This window comes from Elephas maximus, chromosome 1, assembly GCF_024166365.1.
Source record: "Elephas maximus indicus isolate mEleMax1 chromosome 1, mEleMax1 primary haplotype, whole genome shotgun sequence".
Classification (NCBI taxonomy): domain Eukaryota; kingdom Metazoa; phylum Chordata; class Mammalia; order Proboscidea; family Elephantidae; genus Elephas; species Elephas maximus.
In genome coordinates, this window is record NC_064819.1 from 204,725,837 (window position 1) to 204,747,898 (window position 22,062).

The following is a 22,062-nucleotide window of genomic DNA, read 5'->3' on the forward strand; positions in this document are numbered from 1 at the left end:
CTCCAGGTCTTTGCACATTTCATTATATTATAATACTTTGTCTTCTCGAGCCACTCTTTGAAATCTTCTGTTCAGCTCTTTTACTTCATCATCTCTTCCTTTCACTTTAGCTAGTCTGCATTCAAGAAGTTTCAGAGCTCCTTCTGACATTTATTTTGGTCTTTTCTTTCCTGTCTTTTTAATGACCTTTTACTTTCTTCAGGTATGATGTACTTGATATCATCCCACAACTCATCTGGTCTTCGGTCATTAGTGTTCAGTACGTCAAATCTATTCTTGAGATGTCTCTAAATTCAGGTGGGATATACTCAAGGTCATACTTTGGCTCTCGTGGTCTTGTTTTAATTTTCTTTAGCTTCAAATCGAACTTGCAAATGAGCAATACATGGTCTGTTCCACAGTCAGACCCTGGCCTCCTTCTGACTGATAATATTGAGCTTCTCCATCATCTTTTTCCACATACGTAGTTGATTTGATTCCTGTGTATCGTATCTGGCGAGGCCCACATGTATAGTCACTGTTTATATTGTTGAAAAAAATGTATTTCCAATGAATAAGTCATTGGTCTTGCAAAATGCTATCACACGGTCTCCAACATGGTTTCTATCACCAAGGCCATATTTTACAACTACTGATTCTTCTGCTTTGTTTCCTACTTTCACATTCCAATCACCAGTAATTATCAATGCATCCTGATTACGTGTTTGATCAATTTCAGACTGTGGAAGTTGGTAAAAATCTTCAGTTTCTTCATCTTTGGTGTTAGTGGTTGGTGTGTAAATTTGAATAATGGTCATATTGACTTGTCTTCCTTGTAGGATAGATCTTGAAGTGCTCTTTTTGATGGTGAGTGCAATGCCATTCCTCTTCAATTTGCCATTCAATTTGCCAGACCCTATGATTGTCTGATTTAAAGTGGCCAATATCAGTCCATTTCAGCTGACTAATACCTAAAATATCAATGTTCAAGAATACTAGTTCATTTTATTAATAAAAACTTTAATACAAGTTTACAATTTTGTTGACTCACTTTGAAAGCTGCTTTTTTTTTAAAAAAAAAACATATGTGGGGGAAGTATAGAGAAGGAGGAGGAACTAAGAACAGTTGTGAGAAGACATGGGGGAAAATTGCTTTTTTTAATTGGTTTTAAAGACTCTCTCCTTAAGCTTTGAAGATATTGGACTGTCACTTTCAAGAAAGTTAGTGATTCCATAAAGAAAGTGTTCTAAAGCAAAAAGGGGGAAGTTCTTTATCTCCTACAGCAGTGTTTTTCAAACTGTGATTCACCACCTACGAGGAGGGACGAAAACAATTTAGGAGGTCCTGACCAGAATGTATTTTGAATGGAATGGAGTAGAAAATACTAGACTGCATGGTTGGTAGTAAGGGATAAGTATTTGTGTTAATCATTTAGTGCTGCTATAACAGAAATACCACAAGTAGGTGGCTTTAACAAAGACAAGTCTATTTCCTCACAGTAAAGTAGGCTAAAAGTCCAAATTCAGGGTGTCAGCTCCATGGGAAGGCTTTCTCTCTGTCGGCCTTCTCATCAGTCTTCCCCCAGACTAGGAGCTTCTCTACCCAGGGACTCCGGGTCCAAAGGATGCACTCTGGTCCTGGCACTGCTTTCTTGGTGATATGAGGTCCCCCCGCCCCCCCCATTCGCTTCTTTCTTTTATACCGCAAGAGATTGCCTCAAAACACAATCCAATCTTGTAGATTGAGTCCTGCCTCACTAACACAACAGTGGCCTACCGTCCCTCATTAACATCATAGAGGCAGGATTTACAACATATAGGAAAATCACAGAATACTGGGAATCATGGCCCAGCCCAACTGATAAACATGTTTTTTTGGGGGACATAATTCAATCCATGACAGTATTGTTTTCTGAAATGTATATTTTAACTTGTGTGTGTGTGTGTGTGTGTGTGTATATATATCGAGATGGGATGTAAGATGTGTTTCTTATTGTGAGTTACTGTCAAAAATGTTTGGAAGTCACTGCCCAACAAATATTTTTCCTCAAAATAAATGAAAACTTTTCAAAATCAGTTGACAAAATTCATAATTTTATTAAAAGAAGACAAAAACATTTATTCATACACATCTAGGAAACTTTACTTTCTTTTCACCTAGTCCCTATATCTCACTCTCAACTCCATATTTTAACCTCTTAAATATTCTCCAAAGACTTTACCTTGGTCATCTCTCTATACAAATGCATACTAATAAATCCACGATATAGCATAATTATTACCTCCATGCCTTGGATAAGAAAACAAAACAAAAAGCCATTGCTGTTGAGTCAATTCCGACTCATAGCAACCCTATAAAGACTGAGTAGAACTGCCCCATAAAGCTTCCTAGGAGCAGCTGGTAGATTTGAACTGCCGACCTTTGGGTTAGCAGTCAAACTCTTAACCACTGCACCACCAGGGCTCCATGTCTTAGTTCCTAAACATAGGATTTATCTATTAGGTGTGCTGGTAAATGTTTAACATTTTCTCCACTGGGAGAAAAGCCCTGATTTGTAGGATTTGACACTTTCTGTGGTGTAAATACTCCAGCCATAGCCGATTTCAAGCTACAAACATGACAGAATTGAAGAGATGCGTGTTAGCACACATTATATAGTATCTCCGCCATAGAGATATAGGGCACAAATAATCTTAATAGCATAGACAATAGTAAGATGTAGTAAAATAACTAGAAAGTGATAAGCTTTGAATATTTATAACATTTTATAATAGAACAGGCTTACTTGTAATAATGACGGTGTTTAACTACTGGCTTACAAAATTTAGCTCCAGCACACCACTGTCCTAGTTTGACATCTTTAGCCGGCTGTGATCCCACACTCTATCACCTGCCGAACAACTCTACCCAGATCTCTTCCATAAGAAACCACGACCTTATCATACCCAAATCTAAACTTGCTTTCCTCTTTGAGTTTAGCCCATACTTCTCTTCCTCTCCTGACTTCCCTATTTCTATTAATGGCGCCTCCGGTACCCATCCAATCAGTTGCTAAATCTTGTAGATTCCACCCATGCAATATTCTTTTGATCTGCCTCCTCCTTTTCATTTCAACTAGGGTTACTGCCCGGTCCAGATCAATTAACTGGCCTCCTCTCCCACAGTCTCTCTTCACTGCAATCTATCTGGCAATTCTGTTAATCTTTCAAATGCACAGCTCTGATAATGTAACTTTTCCATTCAACCTACACATAGTCTCTTAATCTGGCCTTCAAAGCTCTCTTTGCTTAGGCAATCTGGACAGCTCCTTTCTCCCAGTGCTTGGAACACACCTTGTGTTTCCTGATTTTGTGCTTTTGTCTACACTTTTCCCTTCATCTGTAATGCTTTCCCTCATTTTCCCATGTAAAAAATCATAGCCTTTATTCAAGGCCCAGTTGAATGACAATGAAAATATTTGGAAATTGTTTGTCAGAGGGATATACAAGTTTATGAGAATCTGGAGCATAAAAACTAATTAGTAACAAATCCAGGCATCATTTAAAGATAAAAATGCATTTGGTCATATTTTACATGAATTATGTAAGTATGTAGCACTGGTCCCACTTTTATTATTAAAAGGATTGCTGTGAGTCAATATGAGGTTTATCTCAAACCTATGGATTTCAATTACACAGGCTACAGCTGTTCTTCATTAACTGAAATGACCAACAGTTGTCTGTGCTGTAACCATTTGGTGTTTACCGTAATTATTTCCCTCCTAATGCCCTGAGCCCAACTGAGTTAGGGAGGTAGGAAGAGGTGGGCGGTAGAGGCCCGGAGCCCCTGGGCCCTGGTCTGTCACCACCATTGATGATCATCATTCATATTGTGACACTGATCACAAGTTTTAAAGATCCTCCACATGCCTAGAAATTCTCAGCAGTCAGAGGCAAGGAAGCTGGAACTTGTAGCTTTTCTGAATCTTACTTCCTTCAGTCATTCTCCAAATTTAGAGTAAATTAAATGCTTGAAGTATTTGCTTTCTTGAGCTGGAGAATCATAATGATGATCAACCAGCAAGTGATTCCTCTTCTTTCAAGCTTAGCAGTGAAGGAAGGAGGAACAGTTTGCTACAGCCTTCAGGTCACTGGCATCAACTTTCCCAGAGAGTCAAAGAACACTGGGTTACTGAGGGCCTGAATCCTTAGCCCAGGAGAGGTGGAAAAGAACGAGGTAGCGGGAGGTGGTAAGAGACAACTGGCAAAAATAAAGGTGTCTTGAACCAGCCTGCCCTCACTCTAACATCAAGATTGTCAAGAGTGACAATCTTCCATGAGAACTATTTGGGCACTTGTTTAAAATGCAGATTCTTAGGTCCCCACCTGAGCCCTACTGAATCACAATCTCTAAGGGAACAGCCCGGGACTAAGCATTTTCATAGGCACACCCAGTGCTCCTGATACACACCAAACATTGAGGATCACTGCTCTGGCATTGGCCAACTACGGCCTGCAAGCTGGATCATACAGCCCTTAAGCTAAAGATGGTTTTCACATTTTAAAGAAATGTAAAAAGAAAAAGAATATGCAACACAGACAACGTGGCCCACAAAGCTTAAAATACTATCTGGCCCTTTACAGAAAAGTTTGCCGACTGCTATCTTGTGCATTGCAAATAGCTTGGGTGGCACAAAGCAAATGGCTAAGCATGTGACTACTAACCGAGAGGTTGATGGTTCAAACCCATCTGGAGCCACCTCGGAAGTAAGGCCTAGTGATCTGCTTCTGAAAGGTTACAGTCCTGAAAACCCTAGCCTGGGGATGCCAGGAGTCAGAACTGACCAGAAGACAACTGATAACATCTGAATTGAGCCCTATCCCAGCCCCGCCACAGCTAAAATAACTGATGCACCAAAACTTTAAAAAACATAAACTGAGAGTGATGAAATACCTAAAGCTGTCATCTAAAAATGTATTTGTAATACTTTTAAATGGAGAGGCGAAATGTATAAATAAAATTGCAGCAAGCATTCTTTTAAAATATGTTTCATCAGTTCAAGAATTTATGGTAACTTCATGTGATTCTGTCCTTCCATGTACTTATCAGATGACAATAAATGACAAATTAGCCTAGGAAGAATTATCACATATACACTATTTACTGGACTATGCATATCTCCAATGCATTACTGCCACATATATCAGGAAAAATGTAAAACTATATGCCAGAATGCCTGGGGAATAAAAATATTATAAAATTTCAAAACAAAATACAGGAAAATGATTCACAAAGGAAATAAAGAAATAGAAATTTAAATTGGTTATCTCCCTACTGGAAAGGAGCTTGAGAGCCATAGAGCGGCTCCATTTCCTAAGAATAAGAATCTTGGGAAAGACCTAAGAACTCATTTTGGGAATGGTTCAGATAGCCACATTGTGCCAAAGAGGTTCAGCGTTTTGGGAACCATTCCAGTTAGATTCATAAAGTAATCCCAAAGCCAAAATGCAATTCCTTTAGGGGTAGTTTCTAGATGTTTGTTCTAGATACTTAAAAAAAAATTTGTTTATTTTTAACGTGGAGAAAGAAACTTTATTATAGAATCTAGGAACAAATATTGGCTTTAAAAATATATTACCTTTCAAGTGACTTGTCTTTCAGAATTGTAAACCGAAATATCTCACAATAATTTTGTTTCAGTGTTTTTTTTTTCCCTCAGAAGAAAGGAATGTTAGAAACCTTACTCACAATAACATTTTGATAAAGATTTAAACTATATAACATTTTTTAAGAAACAAGGTTTAAAGCCCCAGATAAAGTCTTGAAACTTAGCATGCTTCACCATTTAATAAAAATATGACTCATTTTAGTAAGAAAAATGCTTTCTGAGCTAAGTTTGAACTGCCGAAGAACATGGGACACCCACAAACCCAGTCAGCAAAAGTCTCAAACTCCTATAAGATTAAAGGAAAAATAAATTAGTGTGTACAGAGAATTTAAAAAAAAAAAAAAATCCCCAATGCTACTCGTCTCTAAGCGGAAGTAAAACTAAAACCCCCCTAAAATCCCCCAATCATCAATCCTTATAAATTCAGCATTTATCCTCTCCCTTGACTTCTCTGGGAGCCCTTAAATGACCACGAAGTCTTCTATGACTTTTATCTCATAAATGAGAATTCTTAAACTACACGATGTATGGATACCGACCTCCGTGTCACAAAGTGTTTTAACTTTTAAACCCATGCAAGCCAACGTGGGGTTTCCTGAGTTCCACAGGGGCCGGCTGTTAGGAACCGGATGGGTTTTGCAGATGTGTAATCCCAGGACGCGCACGGCACGAGTGGTGCTGGGGCCAGAGCTGTGTGGTGGCCGCCGCCTGGGCTGGGCAAGGTGGGTGGGACCGGGCGTGTGCCCGGGTGAGAGTGAAGGGCATGTGACAATACGCCGGTGGCGTGGTGGCCGCAGGATCTGGGAGGAGAGCGAAAGCTTGGCCGGGGTGTCCCATATGTGAGCGGAGATAGTCACAGCCCCACTCGTATTTAAGTGCCATTTGTCGCTAACAACTTAGGGATGTTCTTTATTTAAAAAAAAAAAAAAAAAACCTAGCCAAATGTCCTACTAAAACATATACTTCCACTCCCAACCCCCACCCCCCAAATTTCCCCATCTCCAGGGAGCTGAGTTTTTAAACCAGCCTAAAATCCAATCCCAAATGCGGGAGTCCCCTCCTCGCCCGCCCCCGCAACAGTGAGTCAGAGCCCGGCGAGCCCGGGTTCTGGTGCCGGGGAGCACGCCGAGTGGGGCGACGGCTGTCCGGCCGTCCAGGAGAAGGAGAGGAGGCATCAGCGGGACCTGGCGCGGAATCGCGCCGCCGCCGCCGCCCGGGAGCGGGGTTTGCGCAGGAAAAGGCGCCGCGGCGGCCCCCGGCCGCCCCTCCCGGCCGTGGGCTCTCCGCCCGCGCGCCGCCCCGGCCTCGCGGCGCGCCAGGCACAGCGCGGCGGCGCGAGTGCAGAATGGGAGCGGGGCGGCCGGGCCAGCACCCGGCGGGCGGCAGCCAGGGCGACCGCGGAGGCGGCGGGCAGGGCGCGTGCGCACTGCAGGGGCGCCAGATTTGGCGGGAGGGGGAGTGTCCAAAGCTCTTTGTTTGATGGCATCTCTGTTTACAGAGTTTATACTTTAATATCTACCTGTTTCCTCCTCCTCCTTCTCCTCCTCCTCTGCGACCTCCTCCTCCTCTTTCTCCTGAGAAACTTCGCGCAGGCGGTGCGGAGCGCCGCTGCGCAACCGGGGAGGGACACAGGCAGGCGGCGGCCAGCGCGAGGCGGCAGCCCCGTGCGGTCCCCGCGGCGTCCAGCGGAGCCCCCGCGCCCGCCGCGCCATGGCCCGAAGACCCCGGCACAGGTAACGGGGAGTCCGGGAGGGCGGCGCAGGGCGGGGGCGCGCTGGGCGTGAGGCGCCCGAGAGCAGGTGGGAATTCGTTCCCGGCGCTTCTCCGGGGCTGTCAGATCCTTGGAAGACCCGGAGCCCCTGCCTGGGCAGCAGCAGTCGCTTGAGAGACCGATGAATGGGAAAAGTCTATGCGGGAAATGTAACAGGACGTTGGGAAGGACGCCCTGTGGCTCTTTTTGCAAGTTGCAAGGGGATACATTGCTCTTTAGGGGGAAAAAACAGCACTTTCCAACCGAGGGCAGAGTGGTGCCTACCAGCCCCTGGGAGCCCACCAGGTGCCTGGCTGGATGCCTCGGGTGTCGGCGAGGGAGTCGCGGCATAATTGCTGGATGCACTGAGATATGTTTGGACTTGGAAGTGCAGAGCATATGGCAGATATAGGAAAAATGCCGGACCGTAGTAGCTGCACGTAGTTCATTTAAATTTCATTCATTCTTTGTGGAGGAGAAGAAAAGTGTCAGCTGACAAGCGGCTCGAAAGAAGATTTTAGCGGAGGAAAGGGGTCACTGCGTTCGAAAAGTGTTCAAACCGCTGGTTTTGAAGGTTCTAATCATTCTCCGGGAGACTTTTATTTCTAATGCAAACATTGCACACGCGCACACACACACAGACACACACGTCCGCGCCGCACATGTCACTGCACTTGGGGAGGCTCGCCTGCATGACGGGTGAAATCCCCTATATTTGGGCCAGGCGGACGGGAAGAGGGAACCGAGAATGAAGGCGATGCTCGTCCGAACTGTCAGTTACTGGCGTTCCAGCTTCCACTATCTTTTCAACTTCCCAGACTGGACGCGCCGGAGCTCCCTGCATGCCGCCGTGGGCAGGGGGTAGCCCGGCGGCCGTCGCAGTCGCCACTCTGTGGAAAGTGACCGGGCTTGCAGCACCCAAGGCCGCTGCCGCGCAACCAGGACGCAATCCCCGCGGGCCCTTCCCCTGGGCAAGAGGTCGGTGCGCCGCGCACACACGTGGACGCGGCTGAGGTCGCCGCTCCTCTCGCGCCCTGCGCCCGCCACCTTAGGGCGTCCGGGCCGAGCCCGGGGGAGGGGCAGGCCCCCATGAAGGGGCTCTGGGGTAAAGTCGTGGAGACAGAACACATGCACCCGCTTTTCTTCGGGATTGTTAGATTTTCTTGTGCTTGTCTTTGAACCAGCGGCTGCTGTTCTCGAGCGACGCTGAGAAGTTGCAAAGAGCGTTGGTGTGGGCCCTGCAGTGGCACCCCTGGGCCTGCCCGACCGGGGAGCAGCGCCAAGGCTTGGCTAGGTGCTGGAGGGGAAGGGAGGCTACCGGGGGGGGACCCCGAATCCCTGTGCCTTGCCCGAGACCTGGCCGCGCGCGCGTGGGGGTGTTGCCCCTTGAGGGGCTTCACCTTCGCCTTTGAGACACAACAGTAGAGCAGCCGGGGGCACCTATATTTTTTGAGAGTAGAAACTGGGGAGGGGGGGGAGGAGGAGGGGGCAGAGAGAGGCGCGGTTTGAGGCCCTGCGCCCCGAGGTCTCGGCTGCCCCCGCGGGGCGGTGCTGCGCAGGTTCCCTGCGGCTCCCAGGTAGCCGAGAGGGGAGGTGGCCGGGAGGGGTGGGAGCCTTGAACTTGCCTCAGGGCGGGGGAAGAGAAACCCCGCTGCGGGCCTGAAGCCGTTTCTTGCTGGGCGAGCGTCAACTCCGCAGAGATTATTAACCAGGTCAGCGAAATGAGTCTGAACCCCTTTTCTAGAATCACAGTAGCAGCCACAAGGCACTTCCTCCCGCTCCCCACCCTCTTCCCAACCCCTAGCGCCCCTTTTCTTTTTCGTTTCTTTGCACGGTTTGTTTCCTTGACAGAATGTAATATTCATAGTTGTACTCCTGTAACCACACCGGGTCTAGCAGGTGGGGAGTCGAGTGCATCAACCCTGAAATCATCTTTTGAAAGTCCTCTGACTGTTGGGTCTGAGATCTTGTCAGAGCAGATAAAGGAAAAGTTATTTCAGGTCTTTAGTTGAAATTAATCATGCTACAAAGGCGACCTGGACAAACGTAGAGCCAGGAAATCGCTTGCAGAGCTCAAAGGGGAGCCTCCGTGCCACATAGTCAGGGGGCTGACTATGTGAGGGCCCTGGACTCGCCCTGCCCCCCTCGTGGCCCCTTAGAGGCCTGCAGAAGTCACATACCACATTTTCCCCTAAGGCCTGGTTTTGCACATCTCTGTTTCTGTGCTTACTTTTTCAGTGGCACCAAAGAAATGGAATCATCCATTATTAGCGCTGAGAAGTACCTTAGAAAGCGAATCCAAGCCTTTATTTTGAGGCAAGGAAACTGAGGTCCTAAGAGAGAGGAAGTGATTTGTCCAAATCAGGCAGCTCGGTGGAGGCAGAGCTGGGACTGGCACCTTTGCCCCCAGAACCCCGGTTCTATTTGATTCCTATTCTCCCTCACCTGATGTTGGCTGCCCCCTGTGGGCGGTTGAATATGTTGCTTGTACCTGAGGGCCAAGCTGTTTCCAAGAGAGATGTGCCCAATTACTAGTTTGGAAAACGTAGCCTTCAGTTCTGAAAAGGTTGTCTCCAGATCCAGTCAAACCTAGAAAGTTAAAACGAGTTGGATCTGTGACTCCATGTTTGGATTACTCTGGTTTTCCCGGTATCCCTGATGTTTCACAAGGCTGCCACTTCATTTGGGGACTTTCCTAGGAATTCTCTGTCAACCTTTCAGAAGATGCTGACCTACGGCTCCAAATATTATAATTTTTTTTTGCTTTATGATGCTTATATTTCATATGAAAAGGAAACTGTAGTAATTATTATTAACCAGAAATTGTTCATTGCCTCCTGTTTACAATGTGAAACAGAACTAGGCTCTTGTTTAAAAGGATAGCTCCTAAATGAAAGAAATGATTACAGATTATAAATACACTTTAGTGGACTTTTTTTGTGGTAACATTTTAAATTTGGATCACATCCTGCCTGTCACTGTACATCCTGGGTCTTCATATTGTTATCCAAAATCATAGGTTTAAATTATAAGAACCCCAGACTCAGGATTTTTGGCAAGCACTGTAGCTTGACTTGTAGGGCTCAGTAAAATACACTTGTGAATTAGTTTGGAAAGATAAAACCTGATGGGACTATAAATTTCTTTTTTTTTAAATAATAAATTACATTATGACATTGCTTTATATTAGTATTGTTAATGCTCTCAATTTGGTGGATTTCTCAATATTACAATGATACATTTTCCTCATATTTTAAATTTTATAAGTAACATTATAACTAAAAGTACTCTCATCTATACAGTACCTGATTAATAAACATTAAATATAGAGTTACTTCAAAAGTCATCAAAATTCCTTGCTTTGGTCAGCTATGTAACAGAAAAAGCTCTTTTAAAAACAGCCGTGAGTTCTTTTTAAACGCACAGATTTATTCTGGGGGGAATCCCTTAGTTTTGAATTAGGTACATTCTGGGATATTTCAAACACCATTTAGTGAAAGGCAATAACAACAAAAGAGTAACTAAGATCCTGACTATAAGTGGCCTATTATCCCCTCTGGTTCTTTGGAAACTGAGTATTCTAAGCATAGCCACAGGTTGGATCTACCTGAGCCTGAGTTTTGAACAGTTTGATATTAATGTTATTTACAAAACACTTGGATCATTTAATGGTCTTATTTATCCTTCCTCAGGGGTTTAAATCCATCCTCTTAGACTCTTCTGATCCTCTAATCTTTAAGGGATGATTATAATTATATTATTGAGTATATTACAACTTGAATTTTTTCTCTTTTAATAAGTCACCAGCCCCGTTGAAATAACATACTCGAGTTGTTTATTGTTTGGGAAATGTTATTTAAACAATGTGACGTATGCCAAGGCTTTGGAGTGTGTTCTTATATAAAGGATATGGGCTCTTGTTCCTTTTACTGTCTCTAACATTAAGTCTTAAATGTAAACCTCCATTGGTGGGAAGGTTGCCAAATGTATAACTTGTCCCTAGTCTAACAGTAACAACAGGTTTAAACATGCAGAGTAATAAGAAAGTGCCAGGTCCTTTGCCGTATCTGTGGATACCAATAACAGCAGAGCCAGTTTACAATGCTGGAGCGACAGAATGCTGAATAAAATCTTGTTGTGCAAGTTTTCAGAGTTTTATCTTCGTAAACTTTGAAAAAGATTGTTGGGGAGTTTTTGTGGAAAGTTTTGTAATCCAAGAGTTTAAATCCTCTTGTTCCAGCTTACGTCTGCCCACTTTTATTTCTGGCAGCATATACAGTAGTGATGAGGATGATGAAGACATTGAGATGTGTGATCACGACTATGATGGGCTGCTTCCCAAGTCTGGAAAGCGTCATTTGGGGAAAACTAGGTGGACCAGGGAAGAGGTAACTCGTTACTTTATCAAAACATGGAAAAAGCCTTGAGTGTGTCAATTTATGAAAAACAAAATGTCAGCTCTACTACGGGTGTCAAACTCATTAGCAGCCTCTTTATGATCATAGCCTGCCTGTGCGACTTCACCTCTCACCACTCCCTGGATTGTATGTTCTGCCAACCATTTCCAAACTATTCAATGAACGTTCTCTCTTTTCACTTTAGGCTACATCTGTGTTTCCCTCTGCCTATTATGTTGCCCACAACCTCTTACTACTTCTTTGTTACCTTGCTCACCCCTCAGCTCTTCTATGAAGCTACCCCTAGCCTCCCCAAACACAGTTGCATGCTTACCCCTGTGGTCCCCTGCAATTGGATTCCTGTCCAGCCATAGATCTTATCGTTGCTGTAACATATATGCCTCCCCAGTAGACTGCAAAACTGCTGAGAGCAGGGCTAACCATCTGCTCATTTTTTTGTTCCCCAAACCCAGAATTGCTTGACACAAAGCGGAATATGAATAAATGTTCCCAGAATGAATAAATGGCTGTTTCCAAAAACAAAATGAAAAAACTCCAAAACTGCATAGAACTCATCTTGTTATAATGTATTCAGTTAATAGTCTAGATATATAATATTTGACAGAGCCATATACATGTATGTATAGGAGCCCTGGTGGCGCAGTGGTAACAGTGCTCGGCTACTAACTGAAAGATTGATGGTTCGAACTCGCTAGTTACTCCTTGGGAGAAAAATATAGTAATCTGCTTCCATAAAGATTTCAGCCTTGGAAACCCTATGGGGAAGTTCTACTCTGTCCTATAGGGTCTCTATGAGTCAAAATGGACTTGAAGGCAACGGGTATATTCTAAAAGCATTCCATAATGGTTGGAGATGTGTCTGCTTCCCACATTTCTTTTTCTGCCAGTTTATTAAAACTTAATCTTTTTAGGAATGGGAAAATACTTAGGTAGCAAAATTAGTAATGTGTTGGGAAAAGTTTCTTTTTCCTTAATGTTCTCAACATCTTTTGCAATTTATTTGGGAGGATTCATGTTAGAATAAATGCTATTAACTCTTCCTCAGTTTCATTCCACTCTGCTTCATTTAAATCAAAGCCCCTACTGGCAGCCAGGCAGGATTTCCAGTGAAGCCAGTCGGGATTTCCAGTGAAGCCCATAGAAAATGCCCATGGGAAGTGCACTTGGATGATCCTTAGAGATAAAGAAGGTCTTTCCTTAACACTGGTTCCTAATTCCTGTGGCCAGTGACCCATGTTGTGTGTGAATGTTGTTGCCTTTGCAGAAACATAAGGCTATCATTCTCTTGAAGGAATACATTTAGAAAGGCACTAGAGAATGGGTGGGACAGTGAACAGTCTTTAAACTGAAAGAACGGATTGCCCACTGATGTTTAGCGTCTTCTGTGTTCTAGTAAGGCAGACCTCATTTAACTTATGAATATATTGATACAAACGCTGAGCTATTTTCTTACATCGTACATGCCTTTTAAGCTCAATTACAAAGTGGTCTTCCATTTTTTTGTATGAAAGAGGTTGAACTAACTGAAAATACTGAATTTTTTACTCAAGATCCTATCTATTGTGATAGTTAAATGTCTGCTAAATCTAACATTGGAGTCCATTATTTTTTTTCTCCACAAAGTAAAACTTTTAACAATTACCATATGTTAAATACTCAATATGTGCCAGGCATTATGCACAATGTTTTGTATAATTACCTCATATAATTCCAAATAACCCTATGGATGTCAGCTTTCCCCTTTTGTAGATAACAATACTAAGGCCCAGAAAGATAAAATTATATACCCAAGCTTATACAACTCATCAGGAGCTGTGTCCAAGCTCAAAATCTGGTCTGTGTGACTCTAAATAGATCTATGTTCTAAACCAGTACGTCACGTTAATACCTGTTGTATTTGGATATTTTTGAGAGTTTTTTTTTTTTTTCCTGGATTGGATTATTGAATTGGTTCCCTCCTTTATTCCAACTTGAACAGAGTTACATAGTAAATGACTGATAATCCTAGGAGTACTTTTAAATGTCTTAGGATGAAAAACTAAAGAAGCTGGTGGAACAGAATGGAACAGATGACTGGAAAATTATTGCCAACTATCTCCCGGTAAGTTAGTAGTTTTTTTCTTTTATTTTTTTCAAAAGGGAAGCTTCTCCCAAGTGTTTTAATAAGATATTCTAGAAGATATTAAGATAATACATAGTATTTCCTCACATATAAGAAGTCAGAGGCGAAATACCCCGTCTATAATTTATATTGTCATGCATATAATTAGAATTTCTAGATAGATTGCTAAAGGAGTTCTAGAACTTTTTTAAAAAAGTTTGCTTTCTGTTTTATGCCTTCATTTATCAAGGTAATATAATTTAGCATTTTGATGACTTATTACATGGTAAATGACTAAACTCAAGATATTTCTCCCAATCAGCCTCTTCTAAATTCCCTGTTTTTGTCGATAGCAGCCTCTGGCATCCAGTTTTAGAATTTTGGGATCATTTTCAATATATCACACCCCCTCATCTTCTACATCCAAGCATTTACTAAATATTTAAATTACGAGTCTGGAATTCCTTTGTCATTGGTCCCTTTTGATTCTTTCTCACCACTGCTTCCATAGGTTAGGCTCCCTCCCTCTCATCTAGACTCTTTCAATGGCCTCCTGACCGGCTTTCCTGCTTGCAGCTTTGCATGTCCCAGTTCACCCACAGATGGCAGATCGAGCTTCCTAAAATGCAGCTGTACTTTATCTTTTCAAAACCTACAACAGCAACTTTAGAGTCTCCCAAATTAAGTTAAACTGCCTCAACCTGGCTGACACACCAGGGCCCTCCTCTATGGCCCCTACTCAGCTCCAGTTCTGTTTCCTACTTCCTCTCTGTAAGAAAGTTTGGTTACATTCATTTCTGCTTTCTCTCCTATAGCCTTTTGTTCCTGATGATCCCACCACCTAGAATATTCTCCCTTTACTTCTCTGCCAGTTAAAATTCTGTCCATCCTTCAAAGTCCATATCAAGAGCTTTTCCTGACTCCTCCGAGGGAGACATAATTTCTCTATCCTCAGAACGTGCCTCTCCCCACCTCAGTGTCTTTTTACATTGGTCTTTTCTTGGGCATGAATCAAATTTTGCCTTCTGTTATAGTTAATTATAATTTTTTTCTTATAATGTTATAATCTCTTGTAAGGTAGGGCCTATCTTTTATTTATCTTTGTTCCTTTTACAATATGAATTCTGGCCCTGAATTGAAGCAGATCTCTCAGTTTGAATGGGAAGCAAACTTTAGTCACTTAGGATGGATTTCCATAAAAGCCCGACATTAATAATGAAGCTCTAAGAAGCCTAAGGCCATATAGGCACTTCCACATGAAACAGACTGAGGTTAAGTTGAAGTTAAATTGGCAGGCCCATGTGCAGTATATGCTGTTCCTTTAGTTCAAGTAGCGGGACTGTTTCCCTCAGGAGGCAGAGCTTCTAATTTTAGATGCAACTTTGATATATTCTTTGTCTATTTTTTAGCTGTAAGTAGTGAGTGATATGTGGGCTCTCCAAAACATGCCTGAACACGTTCTTGAATGCTTTCACTGTATGCTTTCTACATATAATTCATATTAGAATCAGGTCTTCACGCGTACATCAAATCATATTGACGTGACAGTGTGTACTTTATTTTTTTGGCCTAGAATCGAACAGATGTGCAGTGTCAGCATCGATGGCAGAAAGTACTAAACCCTGAACTCATCAAAGGTCCTTGGACCAAAGAAGAAGACCAGAGAGTAAGTCCTTTCTTCATTGATGTGTGACTCGCATTTAAAAATATTCCCAAGACACCTTTGTTGTATGTTTTCCAACTTCAGAAAACAGGTAAAGTGTGCAAACAGGAAGTAAAGGACCCTATGCCTATATTTCCAGTGAATGAAAGCAGATTTTTAGAATTTTTCTGAAGATCTTGTAACCCTGAAGAATGATGACGCTGACTCATTACATAACATTAAAACACAGGTTATTTTTGTGTGTTTATCTGAAGGTGATAGAGCTTGTACAGAAATACGGTCCGAAACGTTGGTCTGTTATTGCCAAGCACTTAAAGGGGAGAATTGGAAAACAATGTAGGGAGAGGTGGCATAACCACTTGAATCCAGAAGTTAAGAAAACCTCCTGGACAGAAGAGGAAGACAGAATTATTTACCAGGCACACAAGAGACTGGGGAACAGATGGGCAGAAATCGCAAAGCTACTGCCTGGACGGTAATAATATGTCAAAAAATATATTGATTGGGAAGAATGAGGGAGTGGGTATTGAAAATTCTGTTTTAAATGTATGGCGAGTAGATTACATTCCATCGATTGTAATTTGTTGGGTGAACCTGAACCATGGCTTTTAGAACTGGAAGAGATCTTAGAGTTTTTCTTGTTGAAGACTTGAGTTAAAGTCCAGGAGCCACCCAGCCATGAGCCCTGGGCCAAGCCTTTTAACTTCCCTTGGCCTCAGTTTCTCCATTTGCAAAAAGAGTAATAACCTACTTCATAGGGCCAAAGCACTTAGTGCACTACCAAACACTAAACACATTGTTGGAAACTGAGGACAGTTCGTCTCTGGTCTGAGTTCAGACAGCTGATTAAGAGGCCAGAAGGAACTTGGTCACCATTTTGTATGATACTGGAGTTTATTTTATTATACCACATTTCCTAATTTTTTTTTCTTTTGAGTAAAAAAATAATATATTTCCAGGATTACCACACACCTTCCAGGTTTTTAAATCATGTCAGTGTAATGCTTTCTTTTTAATGAACAAGTCAGGAAAATGACATCATTATGAGGGATAACTGTGGAAGCTCATTTTTTTGTCTATATTCCCCACTTAAACATTATATAACAGATTTTGTTGAATTTGGAAAATTTTTACTACAGTCCAAAAATAATGTAAGATAAACCAAAACCCACTGCCATTGGATCAATTTGGACTCATAGCAACCCTACAGGAGAGAGTAGAACTGCCCCACAGGGTTTCCAAGGAGCAACTGGTAGACTTGAACTGCTGACCTTTTGGTTAGCAGCCAAACTCTTAACCACTGCACCACCAGAGCTCCGATGTAAGACAGAAAGTAATAAAGATCTTTTTCTTCTTGAGTTTCATATCCAAAAGTGGAGAAAGGGTTGTTTCAAAGAAGCCATGGCTACGATGGTGCATGTCCTGTTTTCTTGTGATGCTCTATAGCATTTCCTTCATCCTAGTTCAGTATAAGCTTAGAGAATTTAAGAGGTTAGTAAAAGGAGGCCTCTTATCACATATGGCCTGAGAGGATATGCTGTTGATTCTTCTAAAAATTAAAGGGGCAATTGAACTTCCTCTTTCTTTCACTTACATCCCCCACCCGCCTCGAAATAGTAAAAGGGAGGCTTAAAACGGTTTTTGAATTGAGAAACTGTTTTCCTGAGAAATGAAAGACTTTAGTAGAAAGGCTGTGCAGTTTGAAAATGTTTTGAGGGTTAGCATGTTACCCTCCTGGGTTCCATTTTCCACCCTTACCTGTCTGGTTATAGGACAGTTTGGGTGGTGTTCAAAAGGTGGGATTTTTCTGAACTCAGAATTTCTTGCTGGTGCTATGAAAGATGAAAAGCGGACAGTGAGGCAGCAGCAGCATAAGTTATTCACTGACTTCACCGAGTACCTAGTGGGCTGTGTGCTGTACCACACTACCAGGAGTAATTTCCTAGGCGAGCCAAAACTTTAAGTTACACCAGAGTCTTGTACCACAAACAGAATGAACATGAAGGGTGATTGTGTGGAGAATACACCTTTATCAAGGAAATAAAATGGCCCAAAGATACCAACATTTATAGAAAAGTACATCTATTCCAGTTATGGAATTAAGAAAAGTCAATGGATTGTAAATCAGCCTATAGAGAAAGCATGGTCTTCGGAGGTAGAGAAGACCAAAAGGATTAAACAAAAACTATTAGTGGTCCAAAAGAAAAGATCTCTGTTAGAAACAGTTTTCTGTCATTTAATGTTAATCTGAATTGAAATATTTGCTTGTAAAATTTTTATGTGATATATTTCTATACAGAACTGATAATGCTATCAAGAACCACTGGAATTCTACAATGCGTCGGAAGGTCGAACAGGAAGGCTATCTCCAGGAGTCGCCTAAAGTCAGTCAGCCAACAGTGGCCACAAGTTTTCAGAAGAACAGTCATTTGATAGGTTTTCCTCATGCTCCACCTTCAGCTCAGCTCCCTCCAAATGGCCAGCCCTCAGTTAACAATGACTATTCCTATTACCACATTTCTGACGCACAAAATGTAAGCCATTCCTAAGAATTTAGTTTAATGAGAGCAGGGCTTCCAATCAGTTTGTTCAGTACAAACCCCTGCTGAGCATTTGCATTTCTACCCCAGGTACACTGAACCAGAATCTACATTTTAACAACTTCCCGGAAGTGATTCTTATATACAACAAATTCTGAGAACCACAATGCTGTACTACACAGTAGAGCAGTGTGGTTCTCAAAATTTGGTGGCGCAGTGGTTCAGAGCTCGGGCTGGTAGACAGAAACAGGTCAGCAGTTCGAATCCACCAGCCACTGTTTGGAAAACCTATGGATCAGTTGGGTTGCTATGAGTCGGAATTGACTGGGCGGCAACAGGTTCAATTTGGGTTTTTTGGCTCTACTAGTGGTGCCCCAGAAATCTTTGTGGCGTGGTGTTTAAGAGTCGGCTGCTAACCAAAAGTTCGGCAGTTCAAATCCACCAGCCACTCCTTGGCACCCTGTGGGGCAGTTCTACTCTGTCCTATTGGGTCCCTATGAGTCAGAATCGATTCCATGGCAACAGGTTTGATTTGGGTTTTTTTGCTCTACTAGTGGTTCTCAGAATTGGGCCCCTAACCAGCAACATCAGCATCACCTGGGAACTGATTAGAAATGCAAATTCTCAGCAGGGGTTCGAACCAGGATGAACTGGTTCAAAGCCCTGAGTGAGAGACGTGATTATTTTAGCACGAGGTAATAACACTTAATAGTTGTATACTTTTCAGCGAGCTCCCCTAAACATGATCATGACCGATCCCACCCTAAGCCCTTTGAAGCTGGTAAGGGTAGGCATTGTTATCCCTGTTTTATGTGTCCAAAAATGAGGATGTTAAGTGATTTGTCCAGGATTGCACAGCTCATAGAGATAGTGCTAACTACAGTCCATGTTGTTTGATTCTGAAACCTCTGCTTTGTAACTTGCTACTTCAAATCTAATTTGAAGTTAGCTCTTGAATGGAAGTGTATGGAGGAATGGAGATGCATTTGTTGTCTAATGTTTTTCTTTTCCAAAATAAAAAGCAAATGTAATATTACCCTTAAAGGAGAGATAGCTTGATTTACGGAAGTTCTGATAATTCTAAGATTGTGTCTGGTAGTAATCTAGTAGAAATGTCTGAATTTATTCATTCAGTCAGTGTTTATGCCCTTACTCTGAACCAGGAAAAGAACTTTGTGGCATTGATTATCTGATGTCTGTTTGTTTTTTTTTTTTTTTCAGTCTTTATTTGGACCATTGTGATTCCTTTCTCATTTCTAGATATTATACTTAGGAAAGAAATAATTCATAATGGGTAGAAAAGAAAGGATGAAGAGAAAAAAATCAAGAAACTTTCATCTTAAAACTAACAGTAATAAACGATGAACTTTACCCTAGAATACAGAGCTTATGTGCAAATTCTATGCTAAACATATTCAGAACCAGTTTTCACCCTTCTGTATTTGTTTCATCCATTTGGCCACAGACTTTCCAAAAAAGTCTCAGGTGGATGAACTATCATTAGAGGTTCGATGCTCTTCATTAAAACCCATAATTATTCCAAGAAAAATGTTTTTATTTACAAACAGTTAATGCCATCACTTTTCCCCATCAAAACTTCTCTCACACATTCATGAATGCGTTTTAGATTATATTTTCCATTGATCTTCCCTAATGAAGAAATATTTCCCGTCAGGATCGACGCACACTTCAGATTTCTTTCACTATGTTTTAGCTCTCTACAAAACCAAACCAAACCCATTGCCATCAAGTTGATTCTGACTCATACCAACCCCATAGGACAGAGGGAGCTGCCCCATGGGGTTTCCAAGGAGCGGCTGGTGGATTGGCATTGCTGACCTTTTGGTTAGCAGCCGATTTAACCGCTGTGCCACCACGGCTCCTTTAGCTATCTAGCCACTTTAAAATGACTGAGTAAATTTCAGATTATTCTTTATTGCTTAATGAATTTTATCAGTAAAGCATTATTTTCTCAATCCTGGAGCAAAACCTAAGGAAGCCAAGTCCCCTGAAGCCTATGTAACCATGAGTGACTCAGCCTTTGTTTTGCTTTTTGATCTAGGTCCCTGGTCATGTTCCATATCCTGTAGCGTTACATGTAAATATAGTCAATGTCCCTCAGCCAGCTGCTGCAGCCATTCAGGTAAGATCATTTCCTAAAGAAACTTGTTAGCTGTTCAAGGCTCCGATTTAAGAAATGCTTTCTTTCTTTCATCTGAACACCTATCCTTACTTGGCCAACTGAAGTAAAAAGAGAAGGGAGTGGTGGAAGGGAGGGGTGGAGTTCTGGCCAGCCAGCTACCAATCTTTGCTTCCGGAGTGAATTTGCTCTGGAATTCTCTGGTTCTCTGCTGCTGTGCATTGGAAGGAGTCCTGGTGATGCAGCAGTTAAGAGCTATGGCTTCTAACCAAAAGGTTGGCAGTTTGAATCCATCAGCCACTCCTTGGAAACCCTACACGGCAGTTCTACTCTGTTCTGTAGGGTTGCTGTGAATTGGAATTGACTCAGTGCAGTGGGTTTTTGGTTTTTTTTATACTTTGGAAGAGCTTATCAGTTAGCATCCACTGTGGCTTGCTCTCTTCAGTCCAGAATAACATTCATGAAGATTTCTACAGGAGCCAAATTCAGTTGGCGTTGGTTTCTCTAGGGAAACGTTAGGCTGTGTATGGTACTTCTTGATTGTAGATTGTAGTTACCATTGTATTTGCAACTTCCAATCAGATCTTTGTCTCTTCTTCTCCCTCAACTTTTAATTCCAGAGACACTATAATGATGAAGACCCGGAGAAAGAAAAGCGAATAAAGGAATTAGAATTGCTCCTAATGTCAACTGAGAATGAGCTAAAAGGGCAACAGGCGCTATCAGTAAGTATAGTCACTATTTGCCTGGACAGGGGTGGGGCGAGGGGGATACTAGCTTTACCCAGGCACTGGCTGTCCTCTATCCTTTTTTTCCTCTTCTAAATATTATCCTAATCAAGGCTCTGTGTTTCTACTAACAATATTTAAACACGAGAATTGCTTGTAATCAAATACAGTTGATGCCAGAATGTATATTGACTAAATTGGAAATATTTTTGTATTGTAGTAGCACCAAAATATCCCACTCAGGAGTGTTGTCATTGATTTTTTTTTTTCCTCCATGAGGTCTATAATCAATTCAAAGACTACCAAAGAAAAATGAGTGAAAGTCTGCATTTTTAAAAAAGCTGTGCATCTTGTAATGAAGATATGGTACCTATTCATTTGGTTTTTTTCTTCCTTTTTCTATTATTTTTCTTTTCTTTTCTTTTTTTTTAGATGAACGTTTACACAACAAACTAGCTTCTCATTAAGCAATTAGTACACATATCATTTTGTGACATTGGTTATCAACCCCATGACAGATCAACACTCACCCTTCTTGACCCTGGGTTTCCTATTACCAGCTTTCCTGTCCCTACCACCTGCTTTCTAGTTGTTGCCCCTGGGCTGCTGTGCCCCTTTAGTCTCATTTTGTTTTCTGGGCCTGTCTAATCTTTGAGTGAAGGGTGAACCTCAGGAGTGACTTCATTACTGAGCTAAAAGCGTGTCCGTGGGCTGTACTCTCAGGGTTTCTCCAGTCTCTGTCAGGCCAGCAAGTCTGGTCTTTCTTTTTGAGTTAGGACTTTGTTCTCTGTCCAGGACCCTCTATTGTGATCCCTTTCAGAGCAGTCAGTGATGGTAGCCGGGCACCATCTAGTTGTGCCGGACTCAGTCTGGTGGAGGCTGTGGTAGTTGTAGTCCATTAGTCCTTTGGACTAATCTTTCCCCTGTGTCTTTGGTTTTCTTCGTTCTCCCTTGCTTCCAATGGGGTGAGACCCGTGGAGTATCTTAGATGGCCACTCACAAGCTTTTAAGACCCCAGACACTACTCACCAAAGTAGAATGTAGGACATTTTCTTTATAATCTATGTTATGCCAACTGAGCTAGATGTTGCCTGA

At 42.2% G+C, this 22,062-nt stretch overlaps 1 protein-coding gene across 4 annotated transcripts in view; it reads left to right on the forward strand.

Moving 5' to 3' along the window:
• The first annotated feature begins 7,085 nt into the window (after positions 1-7,085).
• MYB (MYB proto-oncogene, transcription factor) overlaps positions 7,086-22,062 on the forward strand; it is a 45,693-nt gene continuing 30,716 nt past the window's right edge. For all 4 annotated transcript variants that reach the window (XM_049901626.1, XM_049901635.1, XM_049901655.1 and 1 more), the window contains exons 1-8: positions 7,086-7,360; positions 11,648-11,765; positions 13,825-13,896; positions 15,470-15,562; positions 15,814-16,034; positions 17,859-18,093; positions 20,162-20,242; positions 20,860-20,964. In XM_049901626.1, the coding sequence (XP_049757583.1) occupies positions 7,338-7,360; positions 11,648-11,765; positions 13,825-13,896; positions 15,470-15,562; positions 15,814-16,034; positions 17,859-18,093; positions 20,162-20,242; positions 20,860-20,964 (948 nt within the window). In that variant the 5' untranslated portion in view covers positions 7,086-7,337. The remainder of the gene's footprint in view (positions 7,361-11,647; positions 11,766-13,824; positions 13,897-15,469; positions 15,563-15,813; positions 16,035-17,858; positions 18,094-20,161; positions 20,243-20,859; positions 20,965-22,062) is intronic.